Consider the following 17,517-nt stretch of genomic DNA (forward strand, 5'->3'; position numbering starts at 1 on the left):
GTACAGCTATTCGTAAAAAGGTAGTCAAGTCTTAAGAGTTCCAACAGTTGTCTGATAAACCTACTTGTTAACAACATTACATATGTATGCACGCATTATTATTTTGACAATACTGCCATAAAGTTTCCCAATGCTTATCTAAGCAAAGGATAAACGGATTCCCTACTATTATCAGTAACTGTTTCGCTCTCGTTAAAGCAACGTTAAATCTCTGGAAAAAATGCACATCAAATATTAAATACAATTAGACAAATATAATATACGAGAAAGCAATTAAAACATCATACTTTTGGATTTGATAAGAAGCCGATGTGCTCCTTGCCATTGTGACAAAACGTTTCTGAGCGTACTGTCGATAAAATTATAACTTCTCTCTCCTGGCCTTGGAACGTTTCTATTGTCCCTACACTTGTCCACATACTATGATTACGTAACTTATTTTCGATCATCATTTTTTGTTCCCTGAACGGCGTTATAATGGCAATATCGTTTTGTCCAATTTTACGTCCATCAATCCTAGTATTCTTTAACAAATTCGCTAAGCAATATGTTACAATTAGAGCTTCCTTTTCATTAGATACACTGAAAGAATAATGCATTTGTCGTTATCAATGAAATAGAATAGTACAAGCGATGGTAAAAGTGTTACCTCAGATTTTCTGCTCTAACTTCTACACCTTGAACCGCGAAAAAGATAATAGGAAACGTTCTGTTCGATAATATATCCCAGTTCGAAGTAATTTTACACAGTTTCGCACATGGTATTAAGTCCCCGTAAAATAATTTGTTGGACGTATATAAAATAGCTGCGCGACTGCGGAAATTTCGAATTAGTTTCGTTATGTAACGCGGATTATATTTGTTGTCCACTTTTTGATATGGTTCGCATTCCATTAATCTTTCCAACAATGATTTTCCTGAAAGCATATTGTTTTAACATGACAATGATACAGTCAACTTAGACTGTATTGATACATAATTGTCACTAACCGAACAGGTGTGCAATTTCTCTACATTTAACTACAGGTCCTAGTTGATAAGGATCGCCAGCAATTATAATTTGCGACTGTAACATTTCACCACAATGGCTCAGCGAATTGATGGTCGTAAATGGAATCAATGTTTCCAGTTCTGTACTCTGACTGGCCTCGTCGATGAATATATGGGAGAAATGGTCATTCCGTAAATTAAGATTCACCAATCTGTCAATCATGAAAATCATTAAAAATGAGATACTATATAGGGTTGTAAACACAAGTGAGAAAGAAAATACCTTATACACGTAGTTAACGTTGTAATAACGATTTTCTTAAGAGTAAATACTTCGTTTGGCAAGTAAAGGCTCTCTCCGTTAATAAAATTGGAACAGTCGATAAGTTTATTGTCTATGGTGTTCCTATGAATTTAGATAAGAAAACAATAACAGAAAACAGATAAATAACTTGTATGAGACATTGGTGCGTCACTTACGCTGTTTTTGCTTTTGCATATATCCGAAATATATATTTAGTGGGAAGGAACTGTAATAATCTCTTTGTGATTTCATCTGCTGCCGCGTTCGAATGTGCGCATACTAAAATACTTTTGCTCTTTACTTGTTCTCGAACCTATTAACAATCATGAAAACGCATCTATAAAATAATTACAAGTTATAGCATAAAAATTAAATTGATTTTTATATATAAATTATACTTGACAAATAGCTTCGACTAATGTTGTTGTCTTTCCAGTGCCGGGTGGGCCGAATACAATATACGGAGCAGGATACGCCGAATTATGCAGAATATTCATTACTGCCGCTTTCTGTTCAGGGTTCTTTGTAACACTTTCATGGAACCAGTTCAACTCGCTATGTAAAGAAAGAATTGAAATACAATATAAACGTTGCGAAGCGAAGTTTTGATATAAGTTAACTTACACGTCAGGTAAAGTGAAATGATTTGTCTCCATTTTAGGAAACATTAAATTGACCAATTTATATTTGTTCATTATATACAACACGTAATGACAACATCTTAATGGCCAATTCGTAGGGTAGAAACGGACATTATATTTTTTATCCTTATCTACTACAGTATTGCTAAAAATTTGTTTAGAATGATTATTTCAGTTTATTTCTATCCTTACCTGTTTGTTAAAAATTAAATAGGATACTTACTCATCATATGGAGATATGTACACCTTCTTATTCACTACATCTATTACGCGAAAGCTCCATGACTCATTAGTATCTACTACAGAAATTTTTACCTCGTCGTTAATGAAAATAAATGGATCGTCTTCATCTAAAGTTGGTACTTGTATAATAAAAACATCGGAGGATTCTGACTTAAGTTGCTGATCCATCATATTATGTTTCTCAGCTTCCAGTGTATAGCATCTGCTTTCCAGATATAACATAATTTTAAACAGTATCAGATAATGTTCAGGGCTTATATCTTTTACGTTTGCAAGGCCCTTAATAAGGTTTATATAATCGTTGCATAGTTTATCATTCGTCAAGTTTTCTTTGTTCAAATGTTTGAATGCCCATATCAACTCTCTTGGTGGCTTATACATGGGCAAATACGGTGATTTAGTCTCATTGAGACTTGTGGCCTTCCTTATATTACCTCCTCCTCCTTTTTTGTTTCCTCTTGCCATGTTGCAAACTGTATTCACTTTCGCTACTCAATATATCTCCAATCTAATCGAACAATTTCAACAAAATGCGATGTTTCACTTGGATGAAATTATAAATTTTTGGACGTCCTGTCTTGCAAAGTTGCAACGTTTCGTATGTACTACCATGTACTACGCACGCAGGAACGTTGACAATGAGAAACGTTTCGAGAACGGGAGTTTCCCGGCTTAGTGAGAACCTCAAGCACGTGTAACCGATTTTTTGTTATGACTCCATTGTAAAGTAACAATATACGTACGTACTCTTTTAGATTGTAACAATTTGTCTTTTCTTTTTACATTATTTGTTTACGTGAGTCGCAAGGTAGATTTCAAATGAGCGATTTTCTATTTCTTACGCCGACCCAGAATCCCAAATGACATCGCTGTCAGATTAGAAATTATTTTTTGCATAACTCAAACGATCGATAGGATGGCTTATTTAAGACATGATTTAAGACTAGCGCATGAGAAACGTTTCGAGAACGGTAGTTGTATAGGAAAAAGCGTGTAAAAACGTACTGATATTAGTTATCTATTAATGATAGAAAGGAAAATTTGGGAAGGTTCGAGGGATTTTAGGGCATATGTTTGACGTTTGACAATACTTTCCCGCGTAGATGGCATTATCCGCGAGGAAAGTGTTGTGGAGAAGTGGAGAACAGTTCGCAATTTGTATGTTACGTGTATGTACTATATACACATAGTGTCGACGAATAATAATGTAATGTTCCATATTATTCGGAATGACAATTTGACGTGCATGTGACGTCGGTCATTTTTAACTGTATCGTACGATGTGCGCTTAACGATCCCATCATAGGAACGAGATGGGTACGTTGCATTTCTCGCTGATAAAAGTACAACGTACATATGCTTACAATGTACATACGCATTACAAGTTAAAGTATGGTGAATGGCTTTAAAAATCATAGCATGCACGAGTATTTATCAATTATTGTTTGGTATCTTTGCTACTGAGTACCTGTGTTACACATTATTATTTTCCACAGAATATCTGATACTGCTGTATCTTTTCTATCTTAAGTACGCATTAAAGAGATTGTGTTCGTATTCCACGAATAATTCTTTTGTACTTGTTTATTCAGTTAATTAGACAGCACGTGCATTGATGTAAATTCAACGCTGCACGTAACTATATTTTGTAAATAATTTTGATTCCAGTAAAATGTCCGAGTTGATGGATAATTCTACAGAAAAGATCGATGTAATCCTTCCCAGGCAGGGTTTATTGTACCAGGAAGCGAATTTGGACTACATACTTTGTAAGCCGAAATTGATTCCACTGAAATCAGTCACCTTAGAGAAGTTAGAGAAGATGCAAAAGGATGCTGAACTGAAGATCAAAGAGGCCGAAGAACACACCGAGACAGATAATAACGAATAGGATAATAACGAGTGATAACAAAAGTTATGATTGTAAAGTTATGGTGAGATAAAGTCGACCGGATCACCAACATGGTTCTCGGAATATTTTTAACGGAGATCGTAGTAGCATTTTGTCTTGCTGCTACCTTGCTGTATAAATATGGAAATATTTTTCGACAGCATATCATAGTTACGATCTCTGTACTGATAGCATGGTACTTTTCGTTGCTGATAGTATTTATATTGCCCTTAGATGTTTCATCCGTAAGTAATCATTCATCAACGTTAGTTATTAATATATCGAATTGTTTTTAATTTTCTACTTTTTTACAGACCGTTTTCAGACAGTGTGTGGAACAAAATATTCACAATAAGACAAATTCTAATAGTACAACAACAGCCCCAATTCATAGTTGCAAGGAACCTTGGCCTAATGTACCAGAGCATGTGTTTCCAAATTTATGGAGGATCGTATATTGGACCTCTCAGTGTCTAACATGGTTGATTTTGCCATTGATGCAGTCTTACATTAAAGCAGGGGATTTCACAGTTCAGGGAAAACTGAAGTCTGCTTTGATAGATAATGCTATATATTATGGTAGTTATTTATTCATATGCGGTATCCTTTTAATATATATAGCGTTGAAGCCTGGTTTTGATCTTGACGGGTAAGTATGATAATAATATGCAGTGATTCACATTAATATTCATACTATTTCGTACACACTTCAAAATAGAATAACTATTTTAATATTGGAGTAAACTTAGCCTTCCAATATCCCATTGAAAATTAAGTTGTGTGGTCTAATATTAAAAAAGTTATTCCGTTTTGAAATATGTCTAAATATTAATAGGAGCCACTGTAATTAAAAGCACAATTCACACTTCTTATACTTCACATGATAATATCTATTTCAGTCAAAAACTGAAAGCCATAGCATCGTCTGCGTCAAATACATGGGGTTTATTTTTGTTGGTGCTACTCCTTGGATACGCTCTAGTAGAAGTTCCTCGTGGATTATGGAATGCTAGCAAACCTGGATATACATTGAATTATAGTTATTTCAAAGTAGCTAAGCTAAGTTTGGATAAATGCGAGGCGGAAGAAACGGTCGACGATATACTTGAGTCTCTACAAGCAGCTACAGTGTCTATCGGCCCGGGACATCCTTATCATTGTAACTTGGAAACGATTTTCCAAAAGATCCCAGCGGAATTAAAGGATAGGATGAACAGGAGACAATTGCCAGATGACACACCGACGGACACGCCATCGGAAAAAGCGTTGATTCGTTTGCACAGACAAGTTAGTTCTTAATTAAATGTATAATCCGATTCATCAATCCATATATAATAATTTGCTAATCTCTTTATCAGACTATAAAAGCACTGCAAACTTTGCAACGTATAGAAACCCAGTGGGGGATTTTAGTTGAGAAAATTATCGATTTAGAGGACATAGCGAGGAATCAGATAAGCGAAGATAAAAGATTCAAGTCTACTTTCCCTAAGCGACGCTCGATTCCCCTCCTCATTATTTATAGTCCAGTTGTCGGTAAGTATTAATGATTATGGAAATCCAAATAATTTTTAACGAGTCCTACGATTTTTAGAGTGGTACTGGAAATGTGTCATAAAGAGTTACGTGCAGAAAGCTGCAGCTGTTTGCGCTGGCTGTCTTTCAGCAGCTGTAGTATGGTCAGAAGTAACGTTTTTCAATAAATCTCCAGTGTTATCACTGTTCGCCCAATTCTTGAATCTAGCTAGAAACAATTATGATTACTTTACGGTCGAGGTACGACTATCTGATGTCCCTAGATGAAATTCTTCTCTTAATTCATGTGCTTTCTTCTAGGTGCTATCAATGCTGATAATCGCGTACCTTTGCTACTGTGCTTATTCAACCGTTTTAAAAATCCGCGTGTTGAACTTGTATTACCTCGCACCGCATCATCAAACCAATGAATATAGTTTAATATTTAGCGGCATGATGTTGTGCCGTCTTACTCCACCTATGTGCTTAAACTTTCTGGGTCTTATACACATGGATTCGCACATTATAAAGACTCACATTTTGGAAACCTATTACACTCAGGTAGATACTTGAATAACAAATGGCTTCTTGGTAAATCTCTCATTGTTCTATTTATTCAGGTAATGGGGCACATGGATGTTATTTCCATTACGTCTGATGGATTTAACGTATATTTCCCAATGGCTATTCTGGCATTTTGCCTGTCGACGTATTTTAGTTTAGGAAGCAGACTGCTTTCTATGTTGGGTTTCCAGCAGTTCCTCGACGACGACGAATTCACGATGGATCTCGTCGACGAGGGTCAGGAGTTAATAAAACGTGAAAGACGCAAACGGCAAAGGGCAGAGGATTCAATGTGCAGAAGACGGGAGTTTCAAGAAAGATTTAGTACTTCTAACAGTGCGTCTCGTTATAAAATGTCAAGGCAAAGCACCGACACAGGTACGTTGAACTTAATTTAAATATAATACCTGATCATGAACTTCTTGCTTTAATTATAGTACGACCTTTGAAACGGGACGAGTCAGTGGAATCTGCAAGAGCTGGATTACTGCGCGACTTCGACCCTGCCGAATATTATATCGGGATGGCGTCCAATGTTGATAGTTACGGTGCAAATAATAGTTTCGACAGAGATTATCAGCCGGATGATCTCTACGAAGACCGCATAGATAATTCAAGAACATTTGTCAGGAATACGAATCGCGTAGGCCCCCCGCCAAGAGGATTGTTCGACGACATTTGAATCGCTCATTAACAAATTTATAGAAACAGGTATATTTATATTTAAAAAATACTCAAACTATCTATCCTGATCTTCATAAGTTCGTAAACACAGTAAAAAAGGTAACTACAGATAAATAAGGTAGACAAAAGATCTTTTACGTGGTTTTATTCATCGAGTTTAAACGAACAGCCAATTAAAATCGACGTAAGTTTCGATTTGTTTTCTTTAATATTTCACGATTGGTATAATACTAATAAAATAATTAGAATGTTGTAATGTAAAATTTTGAATTTCATACAATATTTGATATATTTTTAACGATCTACGTACATATAAGCAATTATAATATCGTAGATAATCAACCTGAAATAATGTTCGTAGAATCGCGAAAAGTATTAAACAAACATTTCAAAATCTGATTAATAAAACCAAAGTAGAAAGTAACGTATAAATATTCCAATCTATCTCTATCTATCTCTTGTACTGCACATTATTAATTATAACTTGTATTTATATTTAGGACAATTAACGTAGTTTACGACGTAGCATATATGTACTTAGAATTCTTATAATATGTTTAAATATATTATAACATTTAAAAAGGATTTTATCACGTGATCGATTCTTTTAATAAGGAACTTTTGATCAAGTTTCCGCAAATAATTTGTACAAATTTCAATTACTTTTGTAAATGATTATAGTTGTACATAGCAGATATTTATATTGCTTCAACTGCAGTTTATTTACGTTGTACATGTACATTGTCTTTTTAGTTGTAAAATAGGCAGTAGTTTGTAAGGAGAAAACATAATAACGTTCCCTCTCTTATGCAAAATGAAATATGTATATCAATTTTATTGAAAATACTTCATACATGTACGAAAATAGTTAACAAAATACCGTGTGTCTAAAATATAACGTGCAATAATAATAGTATCTGCTAATAAATATTTCATGTATTGATAAGAAATAACAAATCTCTTTCTATATATTCGCTTCATTCTTTTCTTACAGTTTCAAAAATATTTCGTATAGATATTAAAAACAATTTCGTTGCGCATTTCAATATATTGTTCAAACGTTATTTTTCAACACGATGTAAACATTCAGTATAATAGTTATAGAAAAACAATGACGAGTCAATAAATTTTAAATTATATCAACACATCTTAACAAGTTAATAATATAATGGTAACAATTAATGAAAAAGATAATAAGATTGGTATACATTTAATAGGAAGTTCCAGGAATTTGGCATTTGTAATTTGTTCTAAGTAATCTGGATAAGTATCAAAATATAGGACCAGAATGTATGCTTCATATATAAAAAATATAGAGAGAATAAATTCTATATTTGTTTTCAGATCTCTAATCGGTGCGAACGGATATCGAGTTTTTGATTAAGTGAAGTAAACTATATAAAACGTTATTGTCACTAAGATAAAAAAAGAGAGAGTATAGGCGATCACTATTTTTACTATTTTCACGTGCTCCGACTGTGCGATACGATTTTTCACGTGCCTGTACCCAGAGCTGCCCAACTCTGGCATTAACAATAAAGGTTCCAACAATAACAGACTGGACCTGTTCGCGCGAGGATCGGTCGCATCGTCTTGTTTAAGACTGTGGGACCGAAACACGTCGTTCCTGTAATTCATCCAGTTTTGCAAATCAGTATCATATCCAATATGTTTTATAGAGCTTAAAATGTTACTATGGTTTACGTGAAACGCAGTGGGTGAAATGCCGTTTCTCGACACCCTAGTATAAAAATGATTTATACGCCGATGATAAAACTCAGTATTTACTCTTTTCATTTTATAGTCGCCTATAAGAATGATGTTTGGTTTCAACGTCATTCTTAGATCGAAAACGTCTTGTGGCGAGCCGTGAGAATAAAATATGCTACAGGCATTAGGTTTCACGTAATTATATACTAACAAGCAATGCTCGACATTATCGTACTGCAAAAATAATGCATCGACATCTTTATCATCTTCGGAAAGATACCTAAATTGTATAATATCATTTTGCTGAAACAGGTCAACTTCCTTCGCGTACAGCGGCTTCTTCGCGTATATCAATCGATCGGAATAGACCGGGCTACCTTGTAAATTCGCGCACTGTTTGCAAATTTTATGTCGTGGAAGAAAAAGAGTATTTATTAACGTCTTGGCCGTCGTCGGACTATACTTCTCGTAGTAGTCCATAATATCACACTCGAGAGCATTGACTTCTTCATATACATGATCTATTTTCGCGATTGCGTTACTTTCCACTAGGCTCTGTTTCGTATCCATCACACTTTTCAATTTACTCAAATATTTCGGAGGCTCGTTTTTGTACTTGTGAACTTCGTGTCCTGATGCCACCGATGATTCCGTATTGTTCGATACGGTGTCGATCGCATCTAAATTGGTAATAAGGGTAGGTGATACGTAATCGTGTTTAATTTCGTCTTCCTTGAGTTCTTCCATAGAGAAATAGCTATCGCTCCTAGATATCGCATTATCATGTATAACTTTACACGGTGGCCCGGTTTTTTCTACGTGCGAGATACCAAATGCGTGTGTCTCCGTGCTGGGTATGTCTATGGTTGTGTCAAACGGGTGCCATTTATCATCGTGTTTTTTCTCTCTAATGCTACGTTCCTTTTCTAATCGCAAATGTTCTAAGTGTAATCGGCGGTGGTGAACACACGCAAAATTATATCAATTCGTTCTCTCGTTCTCCTCGGATCGTAATTCCCGTTTAATTTTATTTAAATCATAAAGTACCTGAAACAGCGAGATTTTAGCATATTAGGGACAAAGTAGCATAATTATCAAAAAGATTATCAAAAGAATACGGACTTCTATAATAGAAGAAGCGCTCCAAGCTTGTGTTCTACAGCTATCTCTGCAATACTCTCCATCTTTGTTGGTGAGTTCCGGAAGTCCTCTCCAGTGATTTGTAGATGCTTCTATGAAATGTCGCGAAATTATAGCCTCGGTCGACTCGATCGTGCGACGTAGTTCTTCCTTCCCTCCGATTAACGGAGCAAAATATAATCGAGCTCGCAGGAAATATCCAATGGGCCAAACCCATTCCTGTTACATTGTATAATTACATTAGCGGTTCGAAGAATATTGAATTGCTAAACAATGTTACGTACTGGTCCTTGATGATAATTCCAGCCATGGGCTAACTTGGTATCCCCGCTGTCATTAGAATTATCGTAATTCCCGTTGTATGCCCAATCAGCAGGGTCCAACGTTTTCATTCCAAGCGGTCCTAACAAAATCTCTTCTGCTTTCTTTATCGCTGACCATGCATGCGCGGGATTAAACATCTCTGGAGCCTAAACAATATTATTTTAATATCGCGCAGCGTTTATATAATTAATATACTTACAACAACCATTGCGATGGGGAAATTAGGCCGTAGTTGATAATCGGCCCACGCTTGCGTGGCTCCATGGGTATCCTTGAAAATTCCACGACGATGGATCAACTCTGGCTTCAATTCTCCCTCCGTCGGAGTTTCGTTCACGTAGAAGTATTTTTCGAAGTTCAGTGAAATCTTATCTGCCCATTGCTTGTAACTCCACGTTACGACGGAACCTATGACAAATATCAAGTATAAAGAACAGAGAAAGATAAAAGATCAATGTTTCTTACCGTCACGATTTTTCCTTTGTACGCTGCCGTGAGGGAAAAGATTTTGCTTGTACAATTCGGCTAAAAAGCTGAGAATGCTCTTGCTGAGCCCCACGATTTCCACGGCTGAACCATCTCTCGGGGTCGCCGGTTTCCCCTTGTTACCAGCTTTCTCAGAGGATCCCATCTTATCCATCCACGTGCCACAATTCGCGTCGTTCCCACCGAATACGAATCCTGTCTCCGGATGCACTCCGATTTGATTATTAAAACCACGATCCGTCATGTGTTCGTCGATTTGCCTCCCGGCGTTTCGTTCCCGGAAGCAAAGTCCTTGGAAATGTACTACGAGAGCTTCTTGGATTATATCGTGCAACGGTTGATCCTGAAATTTTGTTTCGTGAAACGTACTGAAATAAAGGAGCGGACGATTGCTACGTACCACTTCTCCTGCGGGTAACGCAGGCGAATCGTCGGTTGGGAACAGCCTCGAGACTTTGTCTGTTAAAATTTTCAAGCCATTTGGCACTTCTTGAATGTAACACTGAATCGTGTACAACCACCACCACAAAGCATCTCGGCAATTGTATCTGCCATAAAAGATGTTCAAGAGATTACGATAAAGACAAATTACGAAGTATTGATATATTTTTACCTAGCGTTCTTTCCTTTGTCCAACAAATTCGGTATGAGACCGTGCCGTAAGGTTCCAGCATAACTGAGAATGATGAATCGCGCTTCTGTGTGTCTGCCTGTTAATATCAGCAGACCTCTTAAAGAGATGAACGTGTCCCGTCCCCAGTTTCTCATGTATCCTACTGTGAAGTGTGGTAAGCCGGCGGATAACGACATGCACAACTGTTCCTTCTCTCCATTATATTGTTTTACTTTTGGTTTCGGAGGATCCAAATTCGGAGACAAGTCCGGCAATGGAGCCGATCTCACTACTCCTCCCACTTGTGTCGAGACCAAGGATAAAATCTTAACGAAAGTGGATCCATCCTTCACAAAGCTTGTCATTAGGCTATAACATTGTTCGAGCAGAATCATATATACGTTAACGACTATAACGTCGAAGTAGCAAGGAACTAAGTAGCGAGGTATTAATTTGAATGGTTCTGTAGCTTCCTCGAGCCATTCCCCGAGAGCTTTGGTACCATCGTCCTCTTTCAATCGTTGCCAAGTGAAATCTATCAGCCAATTACCCTGCCTGAGATTGTTGCAGATCGGATGACCCAAATCATTATTAGGTCGAATGTCCGCTAACAAAGAAATGATGCCTTGTAGTCCTGCATAGACGAGAGGCCCGTAACCAGGAATATCGTAAACACCGAATTTGTTTGAAGTCTCGTCGCGTTCTTCCTGATCGCAACGGTACAAAGCCTTGTTCAAGTCTACCAAGTCCATGCGAGACGCGATAACGCGTATATCGGAGCTCTTCGACGACGTTATTACCGAGATAGTATTATGAAGTTTCGCAAGAGCAGGTTTTATGTTAGCATGAAGAGACACTCGGATGGCGACGACGGAACCTGGCTGGAAGTTAACGAAGTTCAGTTGAGTTATTTTCGGATCGCCGGAGTCAACTTTTTCCAAGATTTCCGAGTCGCAAATTTGTACATGTTCTTTAAGTTTCACGGAATATTCGGAGAGGCCATTTATGTAGTTCTCATCTTGTTCGTATTTTGCAGGATAACCGAAGGGCGATTTACTGTCTGTCGTTCCTTCATGAGATAAGGATGCCTCCAAAATAATTTCTTCGATCACGCCTTCTACTCGTAACGGCCTCGCGTGCCTTCTTAAATCATTCGCGTTAGGATCGGGATGCTTGAATGCTGTAAACGCAACCAGGACTACGGTGTCGTGAGTTGTCGGGGAGTGTCTAGTTACGGCAACTATATCGCCGTCGATTTGATCGACGAATATTTGTGAGAACTTCTGTTGCCCAAGATTGTAATGAAGATCGTTCAATGCCTTCTTCGCAGCGATGATACCAGTTTTTAGACCTACGTGTTTGATACCATCTACTAAACATTCGTCATCTGTCCAGGAGGAATATTGTCTTTCCTCGTCTACAACATGTATATGGTGAGGAACCAATTCGTCGTATCCACGGTTGCTGCCACTACCACATGCTGCCATTGAAACGAGAGCAGCACTTGGGAGTAAGTCGAAGACGCTTCGTTTCTCAATCGGGCTAGGATTATCGTGGGTCAAGTCTAAGAAAAGTGCATGCGCTATGCTCGGTACCAGAGGCCGTTTACGCGATTGTAAGAATGCACCCACTGGTTCGCCACCAAATCGGTAGACCAACCGTCCTTCCTCGTGACTGTCCCATGCGGACATCGCCTCTCGAATTAAAGAAGTGATACCGAGTCGATTGACAAATATATTGTCTTTCTGATCGGAGTTCGTAAACAGTTCGGCAACGACGTATAAATCTGGGCGAACTCGGCGAGCAACATCGAGCATGTACTCCGCAACTGGAATCGGAGTCGAATGGCAATTATCCAAGCGAATACCGTCGAAGATTTTCGCCGTTTGCTCAACGTAGGTAGACATGTGTTGCCAGAGGAAAGGACAATCTTCCGGCTTTTCGCCGTATCTTAATTTCACACTATCGCCCCAAGCGATCAGCTCCCTTCTTATGTAGACGTTCGAATCGGGATCTGCGAAATTCTTTAGAGGATCGCTGTTCATTACCCATCCGTTATGAGCCATGAGATAACATCCTGCTTCCGAATACATCGTCGCTTCTCTTTCGGTCAACGTTTGAGGCGCTCCGTAATCAGTAAAATATCTAGGGACAAGTGGATTTCTCTCGCTTATCTCTTTGATTCTCGGTCCGTCGGGTTGCACTCGGAAATATCGTATCCCAGCAATCGTGTTCTCCACCGCGGCATTTAAATGATTTTGAATCTCGTTGATGATTACGCTGTTAAGTTCCTCTAAACGTTTTCTCAAATCTTCGGCGCAACGTTTCAAACGAGTATCCTCGTCGAAACAATCGACTCTGTACACATTAAACTTTTTCAAAGCAAGCTGCATGTTCACGGTCGCTTTCAATCGTCGAAACTTCGGATCTCCTATTATCTCAATATCTTCCGATATCTTCTCAACGTTGTCTTGAGGCATCTGGTTCCGTGCTAAATTCAGAAATTCAGCCACGGCCTCATTGATGTCCAATATGTATAATTCATGAATTTTCACGAGTGGCAAGAAGTACGTATGAAGCGCATGACGAATTGACTGTAAGTAGAAAGTTATTAAGCATATATATTTCGTTATCATTTTAATTAAAGATCATCGTCTTACGTTCAAATGTTCTTCAGTTTCGACCGTTGAAGGAATTCCTTTCAACTCCCATTCTCCAGCTGCGACTTGTACCGTCAATTCGAATAATGCGGAATCTAAAATATATGCTGGACGTAGATGAGGACTATTTGAACAATTGTATGTACACTCCGGGTGAGACACTAAAAAGGAACTTTCGTTTGCTGTATGATTTAGAACGATGTCGCACACGCTCAGCACCTGTAATATATACAGTAAACAGTAGATGCTACAAGCAATTACAAGATATCACTCACATTCCATTCATTGCGCATTTTATTAATCAATCCTTCAACCTCATCGTATGTAACCGGTTTGTCGTCGTTATTGAAGGAAGGATTCAATTTCAGTTGATCGCTAAGACTATACGACGATTTCGAAAGTCCTAATTCCTGAATTGGTGTAAAATGGATCATGTTATAACCAGAATTTCTGGCTACTAAGAGCTTGTCTTCCCAGGTAGAGAAGGGGCCCAAACATTTCGCCAGAACAGTTTGGCACTGAATACAATCTAATGGCAAAGGATCTCCAAGCTCTCCTATTTTAAGTTCTGGATCCACCAGCAGATATCCAGAAGCGATAGGCTTTATACTATCAGAACTAAGAAGTTTCATATAATTAATATTAGATTCTAATACTATTTTTTTAATAGAGTTACCTTGGGTCAGTAACGTAATAGTGAAATGAACCAGCTAGAGATAAGTATATATTGGCTGTCTCGTTGACCCATTCTAATGGATAATACGTGTGCCTTTCAAATTTCTGATTCTCTCCTAAGGGATAATTTATGAATAGGTCAAGTGTCTTTCCAAGGAGAGAAGCGCCTAAACGAAATTCGACTCTCCATCCTGGTAACAAATACAGCCTTAGTAATGTTTGTATCAAAGCCATAAATCGATGTGTAAACAGAATTAAACATACCTTTCTTTAGCCTGTATAGTATACCGTCAAGATGTTCTCCATTGTTCAGAGTTAAAACTCTTGTTTGTTCAGTCTCGTGGCTTTCAGTTGTAGACATGTGTTCCGTCATATTTTTAACCACTGCCTAGAAGCACAAACACAAACTTTTACAGTACTCTTCCAAATGATTTACATTCCTCACAACTATCAATACTTTATTGTACAAATACATGTAAAAAGAAGAATGATACAGAGATATAAAGAATTAATGAATTTAGAAATGTTACAAAAGATATTTTTCATAGGACTTCGACAGAGCATTAGTACTTACACGTGAAATACGGTAAGTGGATAAACACTTAGGCCGCAAGTCCCTTAATATATAAGTTATCAGTACAAAGCAGCTAGCAACCGTGCAAGAGGCAAGATATTAGATTACACAGTTATGCTGCATGAACATGCATAAAGCCCGGAGATATTCTCATTCTACATGCTTGGATTACCTCTTTGTAGTAATAAACATAGAACAGACTTTGTACAGTGTAACATCAGTTGTGTGTATATTTATACTATTATTTTGCTATCTATTGCTACTACATTTCAAGTAAATTTAACAGAGGCATTTTATTTCCAATAGTCTGTCACTATTCTAGGGTCAAGTGATTAGCTTGAAATACAAATCACTCTTAGGTAACAGATATTATAATTTATATACCTTTCTAGTACTTATTATGCAAATTGAGTTTACTCCTTGATTAGACTGTTACACAGTTATGTTAAATATTAAGAGGACGCCACAGTGGTATACCAGCAATGTTCAAATTTATTGTGCTATCCAGACGTATCATTCTAAACGTACAAATGCAATGGGTTATTAAGACATCATGAGATCTGAACTTACATAATAGAACAGACATTTCAAATAATGGCATTTACAAAGCCGTTGCAAAATGGCTGTAAATTTCCTTATTAGTGTCCTGGTTTTGTCTCGAATAAAATAGCTTACTGCAAGCATAGAGCCCATTTTCTAGTTAAATTTATGTACAGCTGGGATTACTTCTTACTAAAGGCATTGACTTTTTTGATTAATTCTATGTTATCATGTTATGTCTTCTACTTTTAGTTAAGCAAAGGCCAGTTTTTTGTGTCACCTATAACAGAGACAAATGCACATTTTTATTAAGAAATGAGAAATATGATTAACTGCATAATAACATAGAGGTATCACGAATCAAAAGGCTAATATTAATTATAAGTCGATGCTATCAAAATTGTTTTATTCATTATCAAACGTATATACATAATAAATACAATTAAAGATAGAAGGTGATTTGATAATGTATTATTTGTACAGATGCTGATCACCACTCTTAATTAACAAGTTTTTACAAAATAAAGTGTACATTGAAAGCTACTAAAAGCGCCTATAAATAGTAGAAATAGATACTAAATACAAATTAACATATATAAGATTTGCATCGCGTATAATAAGACACGTTATTTATGGTTACATAAAATGGTCAATTATGCACGTAAAATTACAATTAATAGATAGCGCAGTTCATATAATTGAAACATGCAGTTTGAAAATGAGCAACTTCTCTCAAAAAATGTTATTATTAAATTATTTTGAATGGATCGCCACACACTTTTCTCATACCTTACTATTCTTCTATCGTGCGTTTTTCAGAATCGAAGTATTACACTGACATTCGAGAAATAATAGGAGAAACGTTGAAATAAAACATTGAATTAATCGACAAACCGGGAAACAGAATTTGAGATGTTTCGCTAGTATTATAATAATTTACTATTAATCACTACTTAGGACTATTACATTGAATAATTAAAAATAACGTCGCTGATTCGAATTTGACCTTTACTCTAAGCAGATCAACTTTGAAGGTCACCAAAACAAGACCAATGTTCGGATCATCTTAAAAAGACAGTAGGAGCAGATTACAGGTTGCAGTTGATAACTTTCTACACTTTGATTGGACAATCGTTCACGACAACATCGCGTGATTTCGCGTTGGAATTTCGAACATTTTTCTCACTACAATTTGATCATAAATCTATATGTAATCCTATATTCGCATCTATTTTTAGATGTTTAAAGTATATACAAATTACATGTTATTTGGAGAACTGAAAGCAATTCATATTCCAAATGGGTCCAGACCGGCAAGTTAGGTTCATGAAATCCCACAGAATGAGAGAGCAACTCAGTAAGCCATTTGCCGTTAAACCAGAGATCTTTAGACAGTCGGATAGCTGGCCGTCGGAAGTCGGATCACTCACCATCGGTGGATAGCTGGCGTATCCGGCGTATTTCTTCGATGCTGGCCGTCGGTACAAATTAGCATAAGCACCAAGGACAGATTGCGGGGCTTTGCAAAACGCGGGGCCAGGTTCCGGCTAGTAATGGGCACCATCGACTAAAAACTATCGATTTAGTCTATAGTAGCCAACGATACTTTTAGTCGGCTAAATCTCTGATACTATCGACTACATCGAACCAAATTCAGGCGGCTGCTTGAATGATCGATAAACTGCAATCTATAGCTCGACGGTCCAAGTTCAGAATATAAATACCATGATCGCTGCTTTGGATTATATTTATTCAAGGCTCGCGAAATAAAATTTTAAGATGCATATCTATTAATTNGATTTTGCGAAATTCTCGTTTATTGTGAAACCTGCTTACTTGTTGCTGCTAGCGAAGAATGTTTGAAATGAAATTTGTGGGTACCATCAAAAGCTACAAATTTCATGTGAAATATTTTTCGCTAGCGTCAATAGTTAATGAGTAATGTGCAATAAACTGTTTTTTC

At 37.1% G+C, this 17,517-nt stretch overlaps 5 protein-coding genes across 11 annotated transcripts; 2 read left to right on the plus strand and 3 right to left on the minus strand.

Moving 5' to 3' along the window:
• Positions 1-6: 6 nt before the first annotated feature.
• On the minus strand, positions 7-3,026 carry LOC108623293 (putative helicase mov-10-B.1). The gene is made up of 9 exons (XM_018021702.2): positions 2,159-3,026; positions 1,919-2,080; positions 1,693-1,849; positions 1,471-1,607; positions 1,274-1,396; positions 991-1,202; positions 650-917; positions 288-582; positions 7-211 (listed from the first exon to the last, which is right to left on the minus strand). The coding sequence occupies exons 1-9, from the start codon at positions 2,641-2,643 to the stop codon at positions 77-79; spliced, it is 1,974 nt and encodes a 657-aa protein (XP_017877191.1). The 5' UTR covers positions 2,644-3,026; the 3' UTR covers positions 7-76.
• Positions 3,027-3,319: 293 nt separating this feature from the next.
• On the plus strand, positions 3,320-4,158 carry BBIP1 (BBSome interacting protein 1). Of its 3 annotated transcripts, XM_018021704.2 has the most exons (3): positions 3,563-3,605; positions 3,675-3,708; positions 3,847-4,158. In XM_018021704.2, exons 1-3 carry the CDS (start codon positions 3,578-3,580, stop codon positions 4,067-4,069), a joined length of 285 nt encoding a protein of 94 aa, XP_017877193.1. In that variant the 5' UTR covers positions 3,563-3,577; the 3' UTR covers positions 4,070-4,158. The 3 variants fall into 3 exon arrangements, with proteins under 3 accessions (XP_026667947.1, XP_017877194.1, XP_017877193.1); XM_026812146.1 differs by lacking the exon at positions 3,675-3,708 and having other exon boundaries at positions 3,320-3,568; XM_018021705.2 differs by lacking the exons at positions 3,563-3,605; positions 3,675-3,708 and adding an exon at positions 3,520-3,545.
• Positions 4,141-8,277, plus strand: LOC108623292 (LMBR1 domain-containing protein 2 homolog). 2 transcript variants are annotated; one of them, XM_018021700.2, is made up of 9 exons: positions 4,141-4,314; positions 4,384-4,718; positions 4,969-5,356; positions 5,428-5,605; positions 5,664-5,845; positions 5,906-6,145; positions 6,205-6,526; positions 6,586-6,859; positions 8,177-8,277. In XM_018021700.2, exons 1-8 carry the CDS (start codon positions 4,141-4,143, stop codon positions 6,828-6,830), a joined length of 2,064 nt encoding a protein of 687 aa, XP_017877189.1. In that variant the 3' UTR covers positions 6,831-6,859; positions 8,177-8,277. The 2 variants fall into 2 exon arrangements, with proteins under 2 accessions (XP_017877189.1, XP_017877188.1); XM_018021699.2 differs by lacking the exon at positions 8,177-8,277 and having other exon boundaries at positions 6,586-7,745.
• LOC108623294 (uncharacterized) lies at positions 8,027-9,311 on the minus strand. Its single transcript, XM_018021703.2, has one exon. It carries the CDS (start codon positions 9,287-9,289, stop codon positions 8,213-8,215), a length of 1,077 nt encoding a protein of 358 aa, XP_017877192.1. The 5' UTR covers positions 9,290-9,311; the 3' UTR covers positions 8,027-8,212.
• Positions 9,312-9,523: 212 nt separating this feature from the next.
• LOC108623291 (glycogen debranching enzyme) lies at positions 9,524-16,773 on the minus strand. Of its 4 annotated transcripts, XM_018021695.2 has the most exons (13): positions 16,344-16,773; positions 15,585-15,834; positions 14,705-14,828; positions 14,442-14,631; positions 14,041-14,383; positions 13,766-13,984; positions 11,106-13,699; positions 10,893-11,040; positions 10,472-10,835; positions 10,206-10,414; positions 9,967-10,152; positions 9,665-9,901; positions 9,524-9,589 (listed from the first exon to the last, which is right to left on the minus strand). In XM_018021695.2, the coding sequence occupies exons 2-13, from the start codon at positions 15,705-15,707 to the stop codon at positions 9,524-9,526; spliced, it is 4,803 nt and encodes a 1,600-aa protein (XP_017877184.1). In that variant the 5' UTR covers positions 15,708-15,834; positions 16,344-16,773. The 4 variants fall into 4 exon arrangements, with proteins under 4 accessions (XP_017877184.1, XP_017877185.1, XP_026667946.1 ...); XM_018021696.2 differs by lacking the exon at positions 15,585-15,834 and having other exon boundaries at positions 16,344-16,771; XM_026812145.1 differs by lacking the exons at positions 15,585-15,834; positions 16,344-16,773 and adding an exon at positions 15,399-15,524.
• Positions 16,774-17,517: the final 744 nt, after the last annotated feature.

The sequence above is a fragment of the Ceratina calcarata genome, unplaced genomic scaffold (assembly GCF_001652005.2).
Source record: "Ceratina calcarata isolate Rehan_Ccalc_2016 unplaced genomic scaffold, ASM165200v1 scaffold26.2, whole genome shotgun sequence".
Lineage (NCBI taxonomy): Eukaryota > Metazoa > Arthropoda > Insecta > Hymenoptera > Apidae > Ceratina > Ceratina calcarata.